This window comes from Leopardus geoffroyi, chromosome A3 (genome assembly GCF_018350155.1).
Source record: "Leopardus geoffroyi isolate Oge1 chromosome A3, O.geoffroyi_Oge1_pat1.0, whole genome shotgun sequence".
NCBI classification, from domain to species: Eukaryota; Metazoa; Chordata; class Mammalia; order Carnivora; family Felidae; genus Leopardus; species Leopardus geoffroyi.
Window position 1 is genome coordinate 22769714 of NC_059336.1, and position 22369 is coordinate 22792082.

The 22369-nt window shown below is 44.6% G+C and overlaps 2 protein-coding genes across 4 annotated transcripts in view; one reads left to right on the plus strand and one right to left on the minus strand.

Annotated features, from left to right (window-relative positions):
• The window catches only part of SLA2 (Src like adaptor 2), a 30083-nt gene extending 17229 nt beyond the window's left edge, over window positions 1–12854 (plus strand). For both annotated transcript variants that reach the window (XM_045444688.1, XM_045444689.1), the window contains exons 6-8: window positions 10841–10990; window positions 11854–11986; window positions 12389–12854. In XM_045444688.1, coding sequence (XP_045300644.1) covers window positions 10841–10990; window positions 11854–11986; window positions 12389–12554 — 449 coding nt within the window. In that variant the 3' untranslated portion in view covers window positions 12555–12854. The remainder of the gene's footprint in view (window positions 1–10840; window positions 10991–11853; window positions 11987–12388) is intronic.
• Window positions 12855–13439: 585 nt separating this feature from the next.
• On the minus strand, window positions 13440–22134 carry RAB5IF (RAB5 interacting factor). 2 transcript variants are annotated; one of them, XM_045444695.1, is made up of 4 exons: window positions 21735–22134; window positions 20072–20175; window positions 15315–15444; window positions 13440–13981 (listed from the first exon to the last, which is right to left on the minus strand). In XM_045444695.1, exons 1-4 carry the CDS (start codon window positions 21846–21848, stop codon window positions 13940–13942), a joined length of 390 nt encoding a protein of 129 aa, XP_045300651.1. In that variant the 5' UTR covers window positions 21849–22134; the 3' UTR covers window positions 13440–13939. The 2 variants fall into 2 exon arrangements, with proteins under 2 accessions (XP_045300651.1, XP_045300652.1); XM_045444696.1 differs by lacking the exon at window positions 15315–15444 and having other exon boundaries at window positions 21735–22120.
• Between the last annotated feature and the right edge of the window lie 235 nt (window positions 22135–22369).

The following is a 22369-nucleotide window of genomic DNA, read 5'->3' on the forward strand; positions in this document are numbered from 1 at the left end:
GCATGGGACAACAGGGGTGTTATAGCATGTGGCTGTGTTGTGAGCCCAGGGAGTCTGAGTTAAAGTGGATATGTCCTGGAACTGGGAAAGAGCAGTAGGTATTTGGGACTGGCTGGAGTATGTAGTGAGAAGGAACAGCGGGATACCAGCACATAGGCCAGTCACAGATGGCACTGGTAGGTGACCTGTGTCCACAGTGGGTTATCAACCCCACATGGGATTGACAGAGCTTATTATCCCTGAGCCTATCAGCTAGATACTCAGTAAGCTACCCTTACTGCTTTTAGTAACTATGGCGACAGTGACCAGCATGGAGTGGCTGGAGAATCTTGCAGAGCATATAGGAACTTGGTCACTTAGTTCAGCTGGGTTGATGGGCCTTGAGAGCTTATTCTCCAATATTTAGCCCTTTCCCAACCACAAGCCATTTTAGAGTCACAGCTCAGCTCCAGAAGATACTTTTTTTTTAAGATTTAATTTTAAGTAATCTCTATACCCAATGTGGGGCCAAAACTCACAACCCTGGGATCAAGAGTCATATGCTGTACTGACTGAGCCAGCCAGGCACCCCAAGAAAAGACAACAACTCTTCTTTTTCTTCTCCTTCTCCTTCTTCTCCTCCTCCTCTTACTTCTCCTCCTCTTTCTCCTCCTCCTCCTTCTCCTTCTCCTTCTTCTCCTTCTCCTTCTCCTTCTTCACCTTCTTCTTCTTCTCCTTCTCCTCTCCCCTCCTCCTCCCCCTCCTTTTCCCCCTCCTCCCCTCTCCCCCTCCTCCTCCTCCCCCTCCTCCTCTTCTTCTTCTCCTCTCCCTCCTCCTCCTCTTCTTCTTCTTCTTCTCCTCTCCCTCCTCCTCCTCCTCCTCTTCTTCTTCTCCTCTCCCTCCTCCTCCTCCTCCTCCTCTTTTTCTTCTCCTCTCTCTCCTCCTCCTCCTCCTCTTCTTCTCCTCTCCCTCGTCCTCCTCCTCTTCTTCTTCTCCTCTCCCTCCTCCTCCTCTTCCTCTTCTTCTTCTCCTCCTCTCCCTCCTCCTCCTCCTCCTCTTCTTCTTCTCCTCTCCCTCCTCCTCCTCCTCCTCCTTCCCCTCCTCCTTTTTTTGAGAGAAAAAAAGAAAGAAAAGGCACAAGTGAGCAAGGGGCAGAGAAGGAGGGAGGGAGGGAGAGAGAGAGAGAGAGAGAGAGAGAGAGAAAGAGAAAGATTACAAAGCAGGGCACACCAGAAGTGGGGCTTGTGTTTTACCTAAAGCAGGGCTTGTGTTCGCCTAAAGCAGGGCTCGAGCTCACCTGAAGCGGAGTTCAAGCTCACCGCAAGCAGGGCTTGAGCTCACTGGATGTGGGACTTGAACTCATGAATGGTGAGATCATGACCTGAGCCAAAGTAAGATGCTTAACAACTGAACCACCCAGACACACAAGAAGAGACTCTTCTTAAAGGTACAACAGTCAAGGGGCCCTCAGAGTCAGGCAGAGAATAAGGAAAAGGAAGCAGAGAACTTACTCCACACTTTTTTTTTAAAGCTTACTTATTTATCTTGAGAGAGAGAGAGAACGTGTGGGGGAGGAGCAGAGAGAGAGAGAAAATCCCAGACTCCATGCTGACAGTGTGGAGCCTGACCAGGGGCTTGAACTCATGAACTGTGAGGTCATGACCCGAGCCAAAAACAAGAGTCAGATGCTTAACTGACTGAGCCACCCAGGGGCCTCACACTTATTGATGTATATGGATTTTGTATCCTATAGCCTTGCTAAATTCACTTAATAGTTGTAGTAGCATTTTTGTGTTTTAAGATTTTATTTTTAAGTAATCTCTATACCCAACATGGGGCTCAAACTCACATCCCCGAGATCAAGAGTCTCATACTCTACCAACTCTACTATCACCCCACTAGTTGCTTTTTTGTAGATTCCTTAGGATTTGCTACATACATGATCATATTATCTATAAGTACAGTTTACTTGTTTTCCAATCTGTATACCTTTTATCTCTTTTTCTTGCCTTATTGCACTGGCTAGGACCTCTAGTACGATAATGAAGTGGTGAGTACACTCTTGCTTTGTTCCCAATCTTAGAAGGAAAAATTCAGTCTTTCTTATTAAGTATACCTATAGATTTTTGCAGATACTCTGTCAGTTTGAAAGTTGTCTTCTATGGTAGGCAGAATAATAGCCCCTCAGAGTTTTCTAGGTCCTAATCTCTGGAATTTGTGAATATATCACCTTACATTGTAAAAGGGAGTTTGTAGATGTGATTAAATTGAATATTTTGATATAGGAAGATTGTCGTGGGTTATTCAGATGAGCCCAGTGAAATCACAAGGGTCTTTAAATTTGTTTTAATGTTTGTTTTTGAGAGAGAGAGAGACAGAGTATGAGTGGGGGATGGGCAGAGGGCAAGGGAGACACAGAATCCGAAGCAGGCTCCAGACTCTGAGCTGTCAGCACAGAGCCTGATGGGGGGCTCAAACTCACGAACTGAGAGATCATGACCTGAGCCAAAGTTGGACGTTCAACTGACTGAGCCACCCAAGCACCCACAAAGGTCTTTGTAAGAGAGAGGCAGAAGCATCAGAGTTTGAAATAGATTGGAGATGAATGTTATACTGCTGGCTTTAAAGATGGAGAAAGCGTCCTGAGCTAAGGGATGCAGGTGGCTTCTAGAAACTAGAAAAGCAAAAAATGGATTATCCTCTAGAGTTGCAGGAGAAACACAGGCCTGCTGACACCTTGATTTAGTTCAGGGAAACACATTTCAGATTTATAACCTCCAGGACTATAAGATAATAGATTTGTGTTGTTTTAAGCAAGTGAATTTGAGGTAATTTGTTATAGCAACAATAGGAAACTATTGTATCAGTTTTGGTGATTTGTGCCTTTTAAGGAATTTGTCCATTTCATCCTATTTGTACAATTTTTACTGGCATGAAGTTGTTCATAGTATGCCCATTATTCTTTTAATGTATTTTTGTAGGATCCTTAGTGGTGGCCCCTCTTCATTCTTTTTTTTTAATGTTCATTTATTTATTTTGAGAGAGAGCGAGAGTGAGAGAGCGAGCAAGAGAGAGCATGCACATGAGTGAGGGAGGGGCAGAGAGGGAGGGGGAGAGAGAGAATATCCTAAGCAGGCTCCATGCTGTCAGTACAGAGCCTGATGTGGGGCTCGAACTCACAGACCATGAGAGCATGACCTGAGCCGACATCAAGAGTTAGATGCTTAACCAACTGAACCACTCAGGTACCCCTCTTATTATTATTTTTTTAATGTTTATTTATTTTGAGAGAGAGAGAGTGAGAGGGGCAGAGGTAGAGGGAGAGAGAATCCCAAGGAGTTGAGATGCTCAATGGAGAGTCCCAAGCGGGGCTCAGTCTTAGATCATGACCTGAGCCGAAATCAAGAGGGAGACACTTAATTGCTGAGCCACACGGGTGCCCCTAAAGATTTTATTTTGTTTTTATTTATTTATTTTTAAATTTTTTAAGTGTTTATTTATTTTTGAAAGAGACAGAGACAGAATGCGAGTGGGTTGGGGCAGAGAGAGAGGGAGACACAGAATCTGAAACAGCCTCCAGGCTCTGAGCTGTCAGCACAGAGCCCGATGCGGGGCTTGAATTCATGAGCTGTGAGATAATGACACAGCTGAAGTCGGACATTCAACCGACAGAGCCACCCAGGCGCCCCTAAAGATTTTATTTTTAAGTAATCTCCACAGCCAATGTGGGGCTCAAACCCATAATCCCAAGACCATGAATCGCATGTTCCACTGACTGAGCCAGACAGGTGCCCCTCCTTTTTCTTAATCAGTATAGTTTGAGACTTGTCAAAAAAAAAATTTTAGAGTAGTTTCTCTGCCCATTGTGGGGCTCAAACTCGTGATGCTGAGATCAAAAGTCACATGCTTTACTGACTGAACCAGCCAGGGAGCCCTGAAGTTTATCCATTTTATCAGTCTTTACAAAGAATCCACATTTGGGATCATTGACTTTTCCCTATTGTTTTTATTATATTTATTTTTGCTTTATCTTTATTATATTCCTTCCATCTAATTTTATTCTTCTCTTTCTAGCTTTTTAAGGTAGAAATTTTATTTTGTACCTCTCTTTTCTTGAAACATAAGCATTTAAAGCTACAAATGAGGGCACCTGGCTGGCTCAGTTGGTAGTGCATGCAACTCTTGATCTTGGGGTCATGAGTTGGAACACCATGTTGGGCAGACAGATTACTTTAAAAAATAAATAAATAAAGCTAAAAATGTACTTTACTGAGGGGTGCCTGGGTGGCTCAGTCAGTTGAGCATCCGACTTTAGCTCGGGTCATGATCTCACAGTTCGTGGGTTCGAGCCCCACATCAGGCTCTGTGCTGACAGCTCAGAGCCTGGAGCCTGCTTCAGATTCTGTGTCTCCCTCTCTCTCTACCCCTCCTCCACGCATGCTCTGTCTCTAAAAAATGAATAAACCCTAAAAAAAAATTTAAAAAAAAAAGTACTTTACTGATTTGAGCTCACAAATTTTTGTGGGGTTTTTTTTTCAGTTAAAAATATTTTCTGTGGCACCTGGTTGGCTCAGTCAGAAAGCATGCAACTCTTGATCTCAGGATTGTAAGTTCAAGCCCCGCATTGGGTGTAGAGATTACTGAAAAATAAAATAAATAAATTTAAATAAAAATATTAGGTTTTTGTGTTGCCTGGGTAGCTCAGTCGGTTAATGCCCAAGTCTTGATTTCTGCTCAGGTCATGATCTCGTGGTTCATGGGTTCCAGCCCCATGTTGGGCTTTGCACTGATAGTGCGGAGCCTGCTTGGGATTCTCTCTCTCTCTCTCTCTCTCTCTCTCTCTCTCTCAAAATAAATAAACTTTAAAAATAAAATATTTTATTGTAAAATAAAAGTATCAGATTTTTTAAGAAAGGGGAGTGACTGTTTTTGGCTGGCTCCATCAGTAGAGCATCTGGCATTTTTTTTTTTTTTTTAGTTTATTTATTTTGAGAGAGAAAGCATGAGCAGGGGAAGAGCAGAGAGAGAGGGAGAGAGAGAATCCCAAGCAGGCTCCGCACTATCAGCACAAAGCCTGACCCGGGGCTTGATTCCACGAACTGTGAAATAATGACCTGAGTCAAAACCAAGAGGCAGATGCTTAACAGCTTAACTGACTAAGCCACCCAGGCACTCCATCCATGCATGTGACTTTTTTTTTTTAATGATTTTATTTTATTTATGTATTTTAAAAATTTAAATCCAAGTTAGTTAACATGTAGTGTAATAATGATTTCAGGAATATAATTTAGTGATTCATCACTTACATTTAACACCCAGTGCTCATCCCAGCAAGTGTCCTCCTTAATGCCCCTTGCTCATTTAGTCCATCGCCCCACCCAGCACGCCTCCAGCAGCCCTCAGTTTATTCTCTGAATTTAAAAGTCTCTTATGGCTGGGGTGCCTGGGTGGCTCAGGCAGTTGGGTGTCCGACTTTAGCCCACGTCATGATCTCACAGTTCCTGAGTTCGAGCCTCGCGTTGGGCTCTGTGCTGACAGCTTGGAGCCTGCTTCAGATTTAGTGTCTCCCTCTCTCTTTCCCCTTCCCCTGCTCATGCTCTGTCTCTCTCTCTCTCTCAAAAATAAATAAACAACAACAACAAAAATCTCTTATGGCTTACCTCCCCGCAAGCACGTGACTCTTGATCTCAGGATCATGAGTTCAAGTCCCACAGTGGGCATGGAGCTTACTTAAAAAAAAAAAAAAAAATGGAGCACCTGACTGGCTCAGTGAGTACAGTATGTGACTCTTGGGTCCTGAGTTCACACATCATGTTGGTCACAGAGCTTACTTAAAAAAAGTTAGAATTAAATTTCAAATTAAAAAAAAAGGATTATTTTCTAATTTTGCTTTCTTCTTTAATCTCTGAGTTATCTCCAAGTATTTGGGGATTTTCCAGGTATCTTGTTATTAATTCATAATTTAATTCTGTTGTGGTCAAAGAACTATTGATTTCAATCCTTTCAAATTTCTGTTTTTATGGTCCAGTCTATAGTCTATCTTGAATAGTCCATGTGTACTTAAAAGAAAATGTGTACTGGGGCACCTGGTTGGCTCAGTTGGTAGAGCATGTGACTCCTGATCTTGGGGTTATGAGTTCAAGCCCCATGTTGGGCCTAGAGCCTACTTTAAAAAAATAAAGGAGGTGCCTGGGTGGCTTAGTCAGTTAAGCATTGACTTCGGCTCAGGTCCAATCTCATGGTTTGTGGGTTTGAGCCCTGCGTCGGGCTATGTGCTGACACCTCAGAGCCTGAAGCTTCCTTCGGATTCTGTATCTCCCCCCTCTCTGCCCCTCCCTTGCTCGCACTTTCTCTCTCTCTTTCTCTCTCAAAATAACACTAAAAAAAAATTAAAAGAGAAAGAAAATGTGTTTTGTTGTTGGGTGCTGTGTTCTATGTTAATTAAGTCATATTGGTTGCTTGTATTATTTAAGTCTTCTATATCTCGATCGGTTTTCTGTCCTATCAAGTGCTGGGAGAGGAGTGTTGAAATTTCCAGTTATAATCGCGGATATCTATTCGGTTAATTCTGTCAGTTTTGCTTCATATATTTAAAAAAAATTTTTTTTTAATGTTTATTTCTGAGACAGAGAGAGACCGAGCATGAGTGGGGGAGGGGCAGAGAGAGGGGGAGACACAGGCTCCAGGCTCTGAGTGGTCAACACAGAGCCTGATGGGGTGCTCAAACTCACAAACCGTGAGGTCATGACCTGAGCTGAAGTCGGTCGCTCAACTGACTGAGCCACCCAGATACCCCTGCTTCATATATTTTGAATCTCAGTAACTGGGTGCATACAAAGTCAGGATTTTTATGTTTTCTTGGTATGTACTTCTTATCTCTGTTAATACTCTTGGTCTTGCTTTTTACTTTGTCTAATATGAATATAACTACTCCAGTTTTCCTATGATTAATGTTTCATGATACATCTTTTTCCTTCTTTTTACTTTTAGCCTATGTTTCATTATTCAAAGTGTGTTTATCATATAGTTGAGCCTTACTTTTAAAGTCCAGTTTTTATTGTAATTTTTTAAATGTTTATTTGGAGACAGAGAGAGAGAGACACGCAGAGAGGGAGACAGAATCCTCCCTGTCTCAAACTCATGAAACGTGAGATCATGACCTAAGCTGAAATCAAGAATCAGACACTTACCCTACTGAGGTGCCCTTTAAAACCCAGTTTGAAATCTCTGCCTTTTTGTCAAAGTAAATGCTTCCTAAAATTGAGCAGTGCCTGTGGTTTGGGAGATTGACACCTGCCTTTTGGTGGCATTCCACAGGGAAAGGGTAAGTGACTGGATCATGCCCTCTTTTTCCAGGTTCTATGTGCCATAGTTTTCTTACCTGCACAGTAGTGATGACCATACTACCTCACAGCATGGCTATGAGGATTAGATGAGATAATCCTTATAAAGCACATAGTAAGCACTCACATGAAAGCTACTGATAGCTCTAGATCATTAGATGATAGTCACAATAGATCATTACTATTATTTCACTAAACACCCTCTTCCCATATGGCTTTGATGAAGTGTTTGTTGACAGAAGAAATGAATCCCACTTTAGTTATAAAGTGCTCTCATATGTATCCTCATCTGTGGAAAACTACTATTGTAGGCCTGCGTATTATAATTTTACATAGTCTTTTTTCTCTTCGTTTTTCAACTGTGTGTTTTCCTTTTCTAACCAATCCTTTTTTTAAAAAAATTAAATTTGGGGCCACATGGGGGGCTCAGTCGGTTAAGCATCTGACTTTGGCTCAAGTCATGATCTCGCAGTTCGTGAGTTCGAGCCCCACATCAGGCTCTGTGCTGACAGCTCAGAGCCTGGAGCCTATTTCAGATTTTGAGTCTCCCTCTCCCTCTGCTCCTCCCCTGCTCACGCACTGTCTCTCTCTTGTCTCTCAATAATAAATAAATGTTAAAAAACATTAAAAAACATTAAAAAATTTTTTTAATTAAAAACTAAATTTCATTGAAACCCATCAACTGTACACTTTATTGTGTGCATTTTATTGTACATGAGTTATAACTCAATAAAGTTGATTTTAATGTTTTCTTTTTCTTTTTAAAAGAGAGAGAGAGACAAAGCATGAGAGGGGGAGGGGCAGAGAGAGAGGGAGACACAGAATCTGAAGCAGGCTCCAGGCTCTGAGCTGTCAGCACAGAGCCCAATGAGAGGCTCGAGCTCAAACCGCGAAATCATGACCGGAGCTGAAGTCGGATGCTCAGCTGACTGAGCCCCCCTGGGTGCCCCACAATAAAGTTGATTTTAATTTTTTTGTTTTTTGGGTTTTTTTTTATGTTTATTTATTTTTGAGAGAGAGAGAGATAGAGTGTGAGTGGGGGAGGAGCAGAGAGAGAGGAAGACACCGAGTCCAAAGCAGGCACCAAGCTCTAAACTGTCAGCACAGAGCCCGACTCAGGGCTTGAACCCACAAACTGTGAGATCATGATCTGAGCCAAAGTCAGTCACTTTCTAAACACTAAAAAAGCAGGGGGGCACCTGGGTGGCTCAGTTGGTTGAACGTCCAACTCTTGATTTTGGCTCAGGTCCTGATGCCAGGGTCATGAGATTGAACCCCTTGTCAGGCTCTTTGCTGAGTTGGAGCCTGTTTAAGATTCTCTCTCTCTCAGCCATTTTGCATCTGAAGTGTAAACAGAAAGGGCTTTTCGGTTCTATAGTAACAGGCACATGGTATGTTTGTCATGTTTCCGCCACAGTTGAAATAGTCCCTTCAAGATAAAGCATGCAATCTTTTCATTTAATGATCCCTTTCCATTACCCTGCTATAGAAAGTATATCCTATGCCACAAGACAATTCAAGGATAAGCAATATTATACATACGTTTTTGGACAGTAGAAATCAATGAATGATGCTCATCAATCATAACATCAAACTGTTCTTGATTGCTTGTGACTTCCAAACAAGATGCAGAAGACAGATCTGCCCATTCATTTAATTAGGACATGAAAGTAATCACAACTCTAAGCAATGAGTTTAACCAAATTCAAAATAACTTTGAACTTCCTCTTCAACTGAGAAACTACTGTTTGAAACAATGTCCTGAGAATAAATATGAACTGTCAGAACAATAATTATGATAAAAAAAAAAGATTGTTTCTTCCCTTCTGCCCCTCTCCCCTGCTCTCTAAAAAATAAATAATTTGAAAAAGCTAAAAACACAAAACTGGGAAAGTTCTGTCATGTACATTAGTGTATATAATATATAAGCTAAAGACAAATAATAAAACCAACATCCATGTGCCCACTTACCAACTTAAAAAATTGTACAATAGTAACAATCCCTTTGAAGCCTCTGCCTGCTTCACTGTGTTAATCTTCCATTACTTTTCCTCATAAGCCTTGCCATACATGTATCCCTATGCAATAGTCTTAACTGCCTTTGAACTTTATTTTTTTTATTTTTTTAACGTTTATTTATTTTTGACAGAGAGACAGAGACAGAGCTTGAGTGGGGGAGGGGTAGAGAGAGAGAGAGAGAGAGAGAGAGAGAGAGAGAGAGAGAGGGAGACACCGAATCCGATTTAGGCTCCAGGCTCTGAGGTGTCAGCACAGAGCCCAACGTGGGGTTCGAACCCACGAACCGTGAGATCATGACCTGAGCCGAAGTTGGACGCTCAACTGACTGAGCCACCCAAGCGCCCCTGAACTTTAAATAGAATCATGCTGAATGTATGCTTCTGTGACTTGTATGCTTCTGTGACTTGTGAATGTATGTTTCTGCTCATTTTTAGTATTTTTCTATGCTTAACATGTGTAGTGGTTATTAACTTTTACTGCTGTATATTATTACCATTCTGCTGTATGCATATAGGCTGTTTGAAGTTTGGGGACTTTTCCAAACAATGTTGTTATGAATATTCTTGTTCATGTATTTCTTTTTTATTAATTTTTAAGTACTTATTATTTTTTTTTCAACGTTTATTTATTTTTGGGACAGAGAGAGACAGAGCATGAACAGGGGAGGGGCAGAGAGAGGGAGACACAGAATCGGAAACAGGCTCCAGGCTCCGAGCCATCAGCCCAGAGCCCGACGCGGGGCTCGAACTCACGGACCGCGAGATCGTGACCTGGCTGAAGTCGGACGCTCAACCGACTGCGCCACCCAGGCGCCCCAAGTACTTATTTATTTTTGAGAGGGAGAGTGTGAGCACGTGGGGGAGGGACAGAGAGAGGGAGATAGAGGATCTGAGGCCAGCTCTGCACTGACAGCAGCAGAGAGCCTGATGAGGGGCTTGACCTCATAAACCGTGAGATGACCTGAGCTGAAGTCAGACGCTTAACTGGCTGAGCCACCCAGGTGTCCCATTTGTTCATGTATTTCTAACGTAACATGCTAGGATGAAATGGCTGGTTGTGAGGAGCATGTTCAACTAGTTAATGTCGACTGTTTCCAAAATGGCTTGTATTAAATTATGTTTCCACCAGCAGGGTAAGAGTTCCTCCTTCTGCATGTCCTTACTGACCTCTAAATCTGACACCTACAGACATGTTTTCACATTCTAACATTTTTGCCCACCCAAGTCTTTATAATAACAGCCAATACTTAATGCTCACGTAAACTGTGCCAGGCTCTGTCCTGAGCACTGTGTGAATGGTCTCACTTCATCCTCACAAGAGTCCTATCGAATAAGAATGTGTGGTCATTTATGGCCAAGAGAGCAAGTCTTTGTCCCTCCCCTGCCAACTTCCCTCTGTCTGGACCTGGTAGCCTTTCTCATCTCTTCCTTCTCCCAATTTGGGCTGGGCTGGGTCCCAGCAGGGCCTCAGTCCTGCCTCGAACCCTTTTTCCTCCTCAGGCTTTTATTCCCTGTCAGTCCGCCTCAGCCGCCCTGCATCCTGGGACCGGATCAGACACTACAGGATTCAGCGCCTTGATAATGGCTGGCTGTACATCTCACCACGCCTCACCTTCCCCTCACTCCAGGCTTTGGTGGACCATTACTCTGGTATGGCCTTTCCCTTTTTCCATTAGACTGGCACGTGGGGTAGACAGTTGTACCTTTGCACACTTTACTTGCTGGAGAATATGCAGACAGGCAAAAGAGGGGCCTTCCCATCTTCATGCCAGTTCCTGTGCCAAGAACTTAGGCTAGGGGCTCTATCTTCATCCCATGCCCTGACAGAGGCACGTGGACCTCCCATGTGAACATGCACCAATACCTCACCTACCACTATGGTTCTGAGTCCAAGACCCCAATGTTGAGCACAGTTCTCTCCACAAGAACTAGGCCCCAAGCTGTTGCTATTGTGTAATTCAGTTGATTCTTAGCATTTCCTGGTGCCTGTCCTGTTACAGGGACTGGAGGATACAGCCACTAGGGCAGTGTCAAAGGGGCAGAAAGACCACTCCTGGGAAAACTGATCAGGGGTTTCCTAGAGGGTGGGTCCATGCAGTAGATACTGACAGGACAAGTAGAGATTAAGCATTCTCTAGCTTTTTTCCCAAAGTACTTTCCTAACCAGAAACTGGCACTCTAAGAGGTCCATCAACCTACCCAACTAGTCTTCTAAAACCTAGCCCAGAATGACCTCTGATTGCATCTCAGCCCCCAGATCAACAGCTTGAGGCTTACGCCTGTCACTTTAAAATGTAACGTGTGCCCCAACGTGAGGCTTTAACTCATGACCCTGAGATCAAAAGTCACGTGCTCTCTACCTACTGAGCCAGCCAGCCCCCCACCCGCCTCCCGTCATTCTTTTTTGATTATTCCCCTACCTGCCAAATGAGGAAAGTGGTCAGGGTGGGGGTTGTTAGGGAGGAAACTAGGGCTGGAGTCAGCCATATCAAGGGTCTACGTCTCTTTCTCAGAGTTGGCGGATGACATCTGCTGCCTACTCAAGGAGCCCTGTGCCCTGCGGAGGGCTGGCTCACTCCCTGGCAAGCCTATACCCCCACCTGTGATTGTGCAGAGGACACCACTCAATTGGAAAGAGCTGGACAGGTAAGGGGACCTCACAGCATGAAGGCAGAACAAAGGAGACAGAAGGACCCACCCCTGGAAACTCACAACCCCAAACGAGCTGGTCACCTTCAGGGACACCTGGGAACCAGTGAGTTACTAACCTTGTAGAGACCAGGCCAGGCTCACCAGGACTGTAGGGGGACTGGCAGGAAGGAGAAAGAAGGAGTGGATATAGGGCATGACCAGACACCAGAGATGGCCAGGATGGAAGGTCAGACAAGATGGTGTACCATAGAAAGCACCAGTCCTGAGTGGAGGAGTCAAGCTGGGGTTTTAAGTGACAGGGAGCCACTGTGAGTTTTCAGGTGGTGAAAACTTGAACTGTGCGGTGAGCAAGGGAAGACAAGGCTCCTTGACCCAACTCTCTTCCCCTCTCCACAGTTCCCTCCTGTTCTCTGAAGCACCTGGCACAGGGGAGGCCTCCCTCCTCAGTGAGGGACTCCGGGACGCCCTCAGCTCCTACATCAGCCTGACTGATGACAGCTCCTTGGATGATGCCAGGGACCAAAGCAGAGACCAAAAGGGAATCCAAGGCTGTGGCACCTAGACTCCCAGCTCAGCTCAGCCGGAGCATTCAAGGCAATCCAGGGTCCCACCTATATCCTCTCTCAGCCCTAAGAAGTCACTTAACCTTCTCCCAGTGCCATGAACCCACCTGTAACCTCTAGTTCAAATATAGACCAGCTGAAAATAGGGACAGGGCTCCAAAGAGACTAAACCTCTGGGGTTTGACCCAGTCAGTACCTGAGTTTGGGATTTCCAGTACCATCTTCCGCCCCTGCCTGTTGAGTCCCCTTCTATACCTCCATAGCCCCACCCATGAGGTAGAAACCACCACTAGCATCAAGAAAAAAAAAATCATTTAAAGAGAATTTACATGTCTCAGAATACCATACCTCAGAAGGTAGGATTATAGCCTAGAAGGGACAGGAAAGAAGAAGGGATGGATATCTTACCCAGCAACAGAATCCAGGATGTCCAGCCTCTATCTGGCCCCCAGAACAAAGAGGACCTCTGACAGTCCAAGTTGTCAAACAGCCTCATCAAGCCTCTTCTCCAGATAGTCCTAGCTCTGAGTTCTTTCGTTTTGTGGCTTATCATTTGAACCTGTCTAAGCTTTCCTGGCTACAATGGCCTTGCCATCTTGTGGCCAAATGCAAAATGGCACCTTTTGGGCCTAGCACACTGTAGTGAGGTCATGTCTCTCAGTGCAGGACAGGGGTATCAGAAGTCGGTAAGCCTCTCTCCACAAAGCTAAGGCCACAGCCTACACCAACTCTAGCCCCTCACTTCCCTGCTGCCCATTAAGGAAAAGAGGCCTGGCTGGAGCTGCTATAGGAGCAGGGGGAAGAGGAAGGGGAATGGGGATGGAGGGCAGGGTTTGGAGGCAAGATATTAGGTGGGAAAGGCTTTAACAGGTATCATCAACAGATTCTCAATTAAAGATTTGATTTATTCAAGTATCTGAAAACATTCTACAATGGAAATTGTTATTAGATGGTGCCTGTACTGTGCTATGGACCACGCACATACTGCCATACTGTTTTCAGAAGACTTGAAATGCCACTGATAGTTTAAAAACTGTACACGTGATGGAGAAGTGAGGAAGACAATGTTTCATCCGGATCCAGAGGTGCATCAAATTGAACGACAGCTCCAGTCAGCAAACAGGTGTTTCATGATGATATCCAAGAAGAAATGGTTGGTGATGGACAATTCAGAAATGCTTCCCCAAAAGGTGGATGGTTCTTTAAAAAGTTTCAGATCACAACCCTTGCAGAAAACACTGACGCCCGACACGCTGAATCTTGGTCCAAGAAACATGGGTCTTTCAGGTTCCACATGGCTGGGGCGCCCCTACAATCATGTTTCTGTGCTGTAACTAGGAGGGTCCTTTGGACCGGACAGAGAGCGGGTAGGATCTGTATACCATCAGTCATAGTGGATGGCAGTGTAAAAAATGATCCAAATGACCTAGAGAGGAGACAAGCAATGTTTATAAGTCATCTGGGTCCACATGGGCCCCTATTCCACAAAACCAAAATGGCAAAGAATGTGTTGTGTATGGTGGGCTTCCCAGGGGCTATCCAATGCAATCTGCCTGAAAGCCCAAATAATCTCACTGAAATCAAGCTGTCTCTAACAGAGCCCAGGACAACCCACCAGTGCTCCAAAAGGGACCGTGGACAAGCTTCTCTTTCAACTAAAGAGCAACTGGAGCACCAGAAGTGGAGTTACAGATGTGGAAATGATACAGGTAAAGCAGACTATACTGCCAGTGTTAGGATCAGCAACAAATGTGAAAAACAAACCACCATCATACCCTGTCAGCTTCCTACCAAATAAACAGATTCTCAAAACTAGCTAGCTGTTCACTGCAATCTCCTGTGACCTTTATTTTACATATATGCACACACATGCGCATGCGCCCAGGCACCCCCACACAGAGATTTTGATTTTGATTTGGACCAGAATCTAACATTTTTTTAAAAAATTAACTTTAATTAAAAATTAAAAATTAACTTTAATTAAAAATTAAAAATTAACTATAATTAAAAATTAAATTAAAAATTAAATTTAATGAACTATAATTCATATTTCTAAAGTTCACCTTTAAAAATATGTAATACAAAAATAAAGTATACAATACAGAGGTTTTTAGTATATTCAGAATTGTGCAAAGATCACCACTAACTGATTCTGGAACACTTTAATCACCCTCAAAAGAAAACCTGTTTCCATTATCAGTTACTTCTCATATCCCTGCCCCCCACCCCACCCCTCCACCACTGGCAACCACTAATCTAATTTTATCTGTATGGCTTTGCCTATTCTGGACATTTTTTATAAATGGAATCATATAACATGTTTTGTGTCTGGCTTTTTACACTTAGCATAATGTTTTCAAAATTCATCAAAGTTGTAGTACTTGCAAGTACTTTATTCCTCTTTATGGTCTAATACTATATAAATATACAATATTTTATTTGTTGATCAGGTAATGGTTTTTTGCGCTTTTCAGCTATTATGAATAAGGCCATAAATATATTTTTAAATGTTTCCCAGTTTCTAATATGCAGCCAGAGTTGAGAATCAGATGTATAAACTGATGATTGGCCTGATACCACAAGACTACACTGTACCACACCTAATCTTTTTAGACAACATGACTCACTAAAAGACATGCCCTCTCATCCCTGGAGCCTTTTGAAAAATGGTGCCACAATCAATCACAAAGTATAATCTAATCAGTGTGATCCCCTTGAGAAACAACAGGTTTGCTCTGTTATCTGTCAGCTACACATACCATGAACAAGGCAAAAGATGTCATAAACCCTTCCTTCGTGAGCTCCCATGTGCCACCATATTCTTCCTCATCTATCTGTAGGTAGTTGCTGAAGTAGAGGTACAGGACTCCCGCATTGATCAGGCAGAATCTGGAGGGGGAGGACAAGCACCAAACACAAACTGTGAGTTCAGAAGACTCAGAATTCCTACTGCCACAGTCCAGCCTTACCAGGACACTCCCTGTTGCACAGTTTACTCTCTGTATCATGGAGGCAAGTGAAATAATACATGAGAACACCTAGGCCTTCAATGGAGCTGCGCAGTGGTTGAGCTAGAGACATAAAGCAACTTTTTTTAATTGCCCAGCAAAAAAAAATCTTAAAAAAATTTTAAAGAACATAAAAGTTCTCCAAGCCCTCTCAGAATAAGAGAGGGGTAGCTGAACAATCCCAAATACAACTAGTACCTGACATGGGCCTCCAAGTAGCTCCAGCTAGGGTGGGGGTGGCCATGGGACAAACAGGCTGCTGCTTCATGGCCTAGTGGAGCAAGTAAGCATACTAAAGCAGCTCCTGCATTAATTCCCAATGGGAAACAATTTCTGGATATCCACTGTCTGCTACTGCACTTGATGCAGAGGTGAAATTGACAGTTCCTGCCCTCCCTTAGCTATCTACTTAGGGGCCCAAAACAGCAGTAAGCATGGAACTGAAACCAAAGGTTTGTGTGCACTTCCAGGAAGATCTTTGACCCCTGTATTTTATTATTTAACACTTAACAGACTGAGCTACCCAGGCACCCTTCATATTTTATTTAACAAATGAAGCATTTAGAATGCAGTAAGGTATAATGTATCACCCTGCTCTACTGATCTCTTGGTACAATGATCACGTAAAACTAATTTTCATAAAATGTGCTCCAGGCACATTGCTCCTGAAGGCTACTGTGGAAAAATGTGGAGAACTGGTCCCTCCTAATGGATGAAGAATGGGCTGGTGCGGGGCAGGGCTGTGTGATGATGCTGAGGAGTATAAGGGGTACGGGGCAGACCCTGAGGCTGTTTTAGCAAGGCAGGCTGAGATAGGGTATACATACATCAGAAGTCTAGTTTGGTTTTGTTTTTTTAAAGATTTTATTTTTAAGTAATCTCTACACCCAACCTCAGGCTTGAACCCACAACCTTGAGATCAAGAGTTGCATGCTGTACTGGCTGAGTCTGCCAGGTACCTCAGAAATCTAGTTTGTGAGTAAAGAGTATGGGCTTCCTCCTGAGTGGAAGGAACAGGAATTGGGAAAGTGGTTTAGACTTGTACCATGTTTTAGGACTTGAGCACAAATAAAATCTGAGGACAGGGACTGGGAAAATGGCTGAATGAGGTGGCAAAAGACCCAAAGGCTTCAAACCTAAGGGTCTGGGAGTATAATATAATGGTTCTAGTAACAGAAGCAGGGAGTCAGGAAGAACAGAAGGTTTTTCTTGGATTTCATACAAAATACAGTCCTTGGCTTGACCACGTTGTGGCCACATCCTTGTCTTCTGCCAGAAATCTTGAGACCCAGCCAATCTGGCTGCCTCCCTCTGTCAGGAGTTTCATTTTGGACAGTTAGTGGTTCCAGAGATTACTAATGGGACTAAGAGACATCACTGTGGGACTCAGCTTAATAAGCTAGGGCTGGAGAATGACTGAGACTCATTGAGAGTCTCTGGCTATAAAAGTGGTTGCTTAGTGACATGAGATAGGGAAATATAAGGAAAAGAGGAGATAAGGAATGACAGGAAAGAGCTAGCATGGGCCCTGTCTTCCAAGGATCACACACTAATAGCAAGTCACAGAAACAAAGGCATTTAAATGTCTGGTGGTCACAGGAGAGGGGTCTGGAAAGGACTAGAGGGGCTCAAACTGAGCTCCAAGGATGGGCATAAATCCTATATTGTAAACGAGGGACAGAACTACACAGCAGATGTGTAGGAAAAAAATTAATCTGGTTTGGGGGTGGAGGGAAAACATTATAAAGACAACACTCCAATGCACTTTTAAAACTCTATCCTAAAAATTCCCATCGGAATTTTAACAAAATAATGATCGCTAAGAAATACTCGACTTGAGGGCTGGGAGGCTACACAACAGTAGTAACATATGACCCTGCTTTCAAGGACTAGTGGGAATTAATTTGTTTTAAAAAAAATTTAAGAAGCATTCATTGAGCACCTATTAATCATGATGCCAGGCTCTATAAGAGACAGGTAGGAAGGGATGGATAGTGCTCCTCTCAGATGATGCAAAACCTCAGCAACAGCAGAATGCTCACTCAGTTCTCAGGCAAATTATAATAAGAACAGAGGAAATGGTTTTACCTTAATGTGCCCTAACTGGTGGCCACACCAGAAATGAAGAGAAGCCAAGGTGGGGTCCAGAGGGCAGTTAAGGCAAGAAGTGGAGGAGAGGGTCACCAGAATGGAGCACCAAAGCAGTCCTGCCCTAAGCCCTGGCAACTGCGTCAGACAGATGGAAGAGAGGGAATGTGTGGAAAAATCAATGTCCTTGGTCCCTTTCCAAGAGCAAGGAAAAAGGTGCCAACCAAGGCGGGGGGGGATTCGTTTAGAGTGAGAGAAACTGGCTCTGGCAGGACAGCATGGGACTGAACCCCATGAAACAGGCAGTCCTGAGAAAGCGGCACTATGGGTGAGCCACTCCAAGGTGAATTCATTCTCAAACACCTACTTTCCTTTTTTCTCAGCAGCCATTTTTAGCACTTTGTAAAGCTAATCATAAGATTGCAGTGAACCATTTATGGAGTGCGTGTGATGTACTAAGCAGTACATTTAGGAATTTACTTGCATGACCTCATTTAGTTTACACATCATTCTTATGAGGAAGAGACTTTTATTACCCCCTCTTAATGATGAGAGAATGGAGTCTGAGAGGTGAGACCAAAATTATACAGCTTGAATGTAGCAGAGCTAGAACCTCAATACATGACTTTCTACAGTTAGAGACCTCTGATCAGCTTAACTCATCTGCCACAGTGAGAAGGATACTAGACTAACTCTGGTCTTTGTTATATTCCCAGATTGGGTGACTTCAGAGAAATCTCTTAGGAATCCTGCAAAACTAGATAGGGGCAAAGAATCTGAACCACTTTTATCCTCTCCTAGAAAAGTGGCCTTGGGAAGGTGAGAGACTTCTTCTTGCCTTTAGACTGCCTTCCCCCTTGCTCTGGCCTTTTATCTTCACTGCCTTTTCTTTGACAGAAAGCTCAAATGGGATGACGTGTATCTATATACCTCCTCTAATCTGGGAAAATCCCTATGAACCCTAGATCCTGTGTCTCCTCACCCTCACTCCGAACTCATCAGGTGTCCACTCCAGCAAAGTTAGGCAGAGCATAACATAAACTCTTAACTCCTTTCCTTGGACAAATGCTGTGCTCAGTATCATGAGTCAAAAACCTTCTTAGTTAGAAGAGGAGAATGTACATTCCTTTTGGGTGATCTTCTGAAAAGACAAGGAACTCAAATGAGTTTGAAATCTATTTCATCCTTTTCACCTAGGATGAGGGATTAAGAGATGTGATCACCTCTAAAACCACCAGTGTGATTTTCCATGAGTAAGGATCACAGTTTCTACTTCCTGTGTGAAAAATAAAAAAAGCTCACAGTCCTACCCATCCATTTCCTACTATAGCTTACCCACAATTCCTATCTTCAGACAACTCCCACACATCCTTTTAATTCAAGCTGGCGGGCATGTGTACTCATCACTTTCAGTGGCTTGTTAACAGGCTGAGTCAAGACCACGGGCAGTGTCAGGCGTGCTGCCAGTGGTCACAGGAGCACAGTAAAAGGTGGAGGGCCCAACCTCCTCCTTTTTCACTACCTTTAAAAAGTAAGGATCTGAGGGGCACCTGGGTGGCTCAGTCGGTTAAGCGTCCAACTTTGGTTCAGGTCATGATCTCACTGCTCCTGAGTTCGAGCCCCATGTCGAACTCTGTGCTGATAGCTCACAACTCAGATCCTGCTTCAGATTCTATCTCCGTCTCTCTGCCCCTCTCCCGCTTGTGTTCCCCGCCCTCTCTCTCTCAGATATAAATAAAAAATTATTTAAAAAAAACAACTTAAAAGGATCTGAAACAACTGCTGCCAAAGCCAAGATCCAGGACATCCAGCGCAGTGCCAGGTACAAGGGAGTGGTCATCAAGTACAGAAATTCCTCTACCTTCCAAATTTCCATAGGTACAAAGGTCATGCCAGAACTAGAAACTTGCCACCAACAGGTAATGCAGTAGCCTCTTGTGTGATCACTTTGGACCCATGAATAAATGGACTGATCCAGCCTTCAGAAAGGTAACATATCTAAGTTAAGATGATCCCAGGCCTACTGAACTGAGAAGTGTTGCACTAGACCTATGAGTGCCATCATGGGGCCATTGTTTTTGCTTTTGTCACCTCACACATAGTCATTATAAAACAAAAACAAAAACACACCTCCAAAGTAGCAATAGCCTTTTCCCTAAAAAGGAAACAAATCTATATTTGAAAAGAAATGATGTCATGAAGGGGCACCTGGGTGGCTCAGTCAGTCATGCATCTGACTCTTAATTTCAGGTCAGGTCATAATCTCCTGGTTCATGGGGTCAAGCCCCATGTCAGGCTCTGTGCCCACAGCGCCCCTCTCTGCCCTTCCCCAACTTGCACTTTCTCTCAAAATAAATAGACTTAAAAAAAACAAAACAAAAGATACAATGAAAATGCCAAGATACCCAGCCAAGACTTACCCTGCTATTCCCAAGAAACCTCGCAAAGGTAACACTCCCCAAATTACACCTAGGACCACAGCAATGATCTGTCGGAACCAGTAGATCACATCTAAAAATTCGTCCTGTAGAAAAGAAAGAGAATGAATGTGTTATGTGTTCTTAGTGGGTGCCACATGAGAGCCTTCTGTAATAGGTGAGAAATAAAAAAGCTTGCTGCTAAACATATCTTCTGGAGACATTTCTCCAAGAGGAATGGTATGCAATTTTCCTATCTTCACCTCTTATACTAAAACATGGTTTTTTAAAAAAAGAATACATTTAGTTATTTTAAGTGATGAATTCCAGGGCTTGTGTGCTAAAAAAAATTTTTAGAAAAATTACTATTTTTAGAAGCTTAAAAAAATGAAATGGCTTGTGATGAAATGGCTGTGGTAACCGTCCTACTGGCCACAGAAAACTCTTATCTGATCCTTGGAGGAGAGACCTAGACAGACTATTCACAGGCAGACGGGCTAATTGTTAATCTACTCAGCACCATCTTCCTGCACCCTGAATTCTAAGTCACAAAGAAGGGTTGGAAACAAAAGTGCTGAAGGCAGGTGCCAGCATATCTAATTTTCATACAAGGACATCGAAGACTCAGGTTCCTGACCTGCCCCAGACTGCAGAAACCGGTCCTTGTACAAGGAACGAAAGAAATGACACAGCAGATCAGAAACGTTTTACAAGAGCTGGGCAGGGCTGGGGGCAGGACAAGGGCACCTTCAGGAAGTACCTCCCATCCCCCCTTACAGGAACTCCAGGAAGGAAAACCCGCCTCATCAGTCCAGAAAAATAAGGGAAAGATTGCAAATATAATATACTTTTCAGGCCAACTGGAATCAAGCTGTTTGTGATGGTCCCTTCCTGATCAAGAAGCAGAGTTGGGGAGTACCTACACTCAGATCTTTTGAAAGTGTGTGACCAGTGAAAATATCTTGAAGCCCCAACCATTCCTCACACACATTTGGCGGTTTCCCCCTCTATCCCTCTCCCTCTCTCTTTCTCTCTCTCCCACATACACACACACACACACACACTCACCTCTGAGAAGTGGTCTTAGTCTCCTCTCTCACAATTATGCAGGCATTCAGTTTTTCTCATTAATAAAATAGCAATGGCAATAGGCCTTATTACGTGCTAAACGCTTTAATGCACCACGGTACCCGCTTCAGAGCTGTTCTGAGAATTGAGGGAGATAATGCATGGAGGGCACCCGGCAGAAAATATTTAGTAGAGGACTGTTACCGTTACTATTCGTGGTAACGACCATATTTAGTTAATTCGGAGAAGACAAGCCACTTACTGAAGATCCTACTGGGAGTAAAAGGCGGAGATCGAATTCAGCTCACTGTCGCCACTCAGGCACACGCCCTGCCCGCGGGTGGCAACTCCGCTGTTTCCCGCGTGACCCAGGCGGCTTCACCCTTAAACCACTCCGCGGTGAGTTCCGAGCCCGGCTGTCAGGCCCTGGCCCGCCAAGTTCGCCCCGACACCCTTGGGCCACCCGCTCCCCGCTCCGCAACACCCCAAACATTCAGCCGCGCCCGGACCGGAGACAGGGGCAGGCTCGGGCCTGTCCATTCGGCCCCGAGTCCCAGCCGGCTCCTCGAACCTGCGCCCTCGCCAGGTCGCACCGCACCTTGTCCTCCCAGGCCGCGTCGCTCCGCAGCACCTTGCTCCAAACAGAGACTTTGAGGGCCCCGTTGGCCAGCTGCGGCTGAGGCGGCTCCTCCTTTCGCCGCCCGCCGCTCATCCTCCCGTCGCGCCGCCCGGGCCGGGCCTGGGGCGCGCGGGCCAGGCCAAAAGGAGTCGGGGTCTAGGGTCTCGGGTCACGGCGCGCGGGGCGGCGGTAGCAGCGACAGAACCAGCGACTGGGTTCAGCGGCGCGCTGCGGCCGTCCTCACTTGGCCAGGACGCCGGCTCTGCTCGCTCACTCAGCCAAGACCTGGCGCGGCGGTGGGGGAGGAGCCACGCAGCGCCGCGCGTCCACCCGCAGACGAACACCACGCAGCCAATCGGTGGTAGTGCAGCCGTCTGTCTGAAAAAGAGGAGCCGTCGCCTCGGCGCAAGCGCGTTACGCGTGACGGAAGTGACGTCAGGCTTCCGCTAGACGCACGGTAGGGTGAGAGGGAAGGGACAATCTAGGTGGGGACGGTGACGCGAACGCGAGGAGGCGCTGTGGAGACTGAAGAACGGCGTTTGAGCAAAGAGGCGAGGTTAGACTCGGGCGTCGCCCAGCCTTTCCTTAGAACAGCGGGACAGAACGCGGCCCTG

Excerpts from the sequence above, each read along its gene's own strand:
- RAB5IF (XM_045444696.1), bottom strand. The coding sequence starts at position 21,848 with ATGAGCGGCGGGCGGCGAAAGGAGGAGCCGCCTCAGCCGCAGCTGGCC. Across the intron at positions 20,176-21,734 it reads ACGCGGCCTGGGAGGACAAG|GACGAATTTTTAGATGTGAT; the intron begins GTGCGGTGCGAC and ends TCTTTTCTACAG. Across the intron at positions 13,982-20,071 it reads GGTTTCTTGGGAATAGCAGG|GTCATTTGGATCATTTTTTA; the intron begins GTAAGTCTTGGC and ends TCTCCTCTCTAG.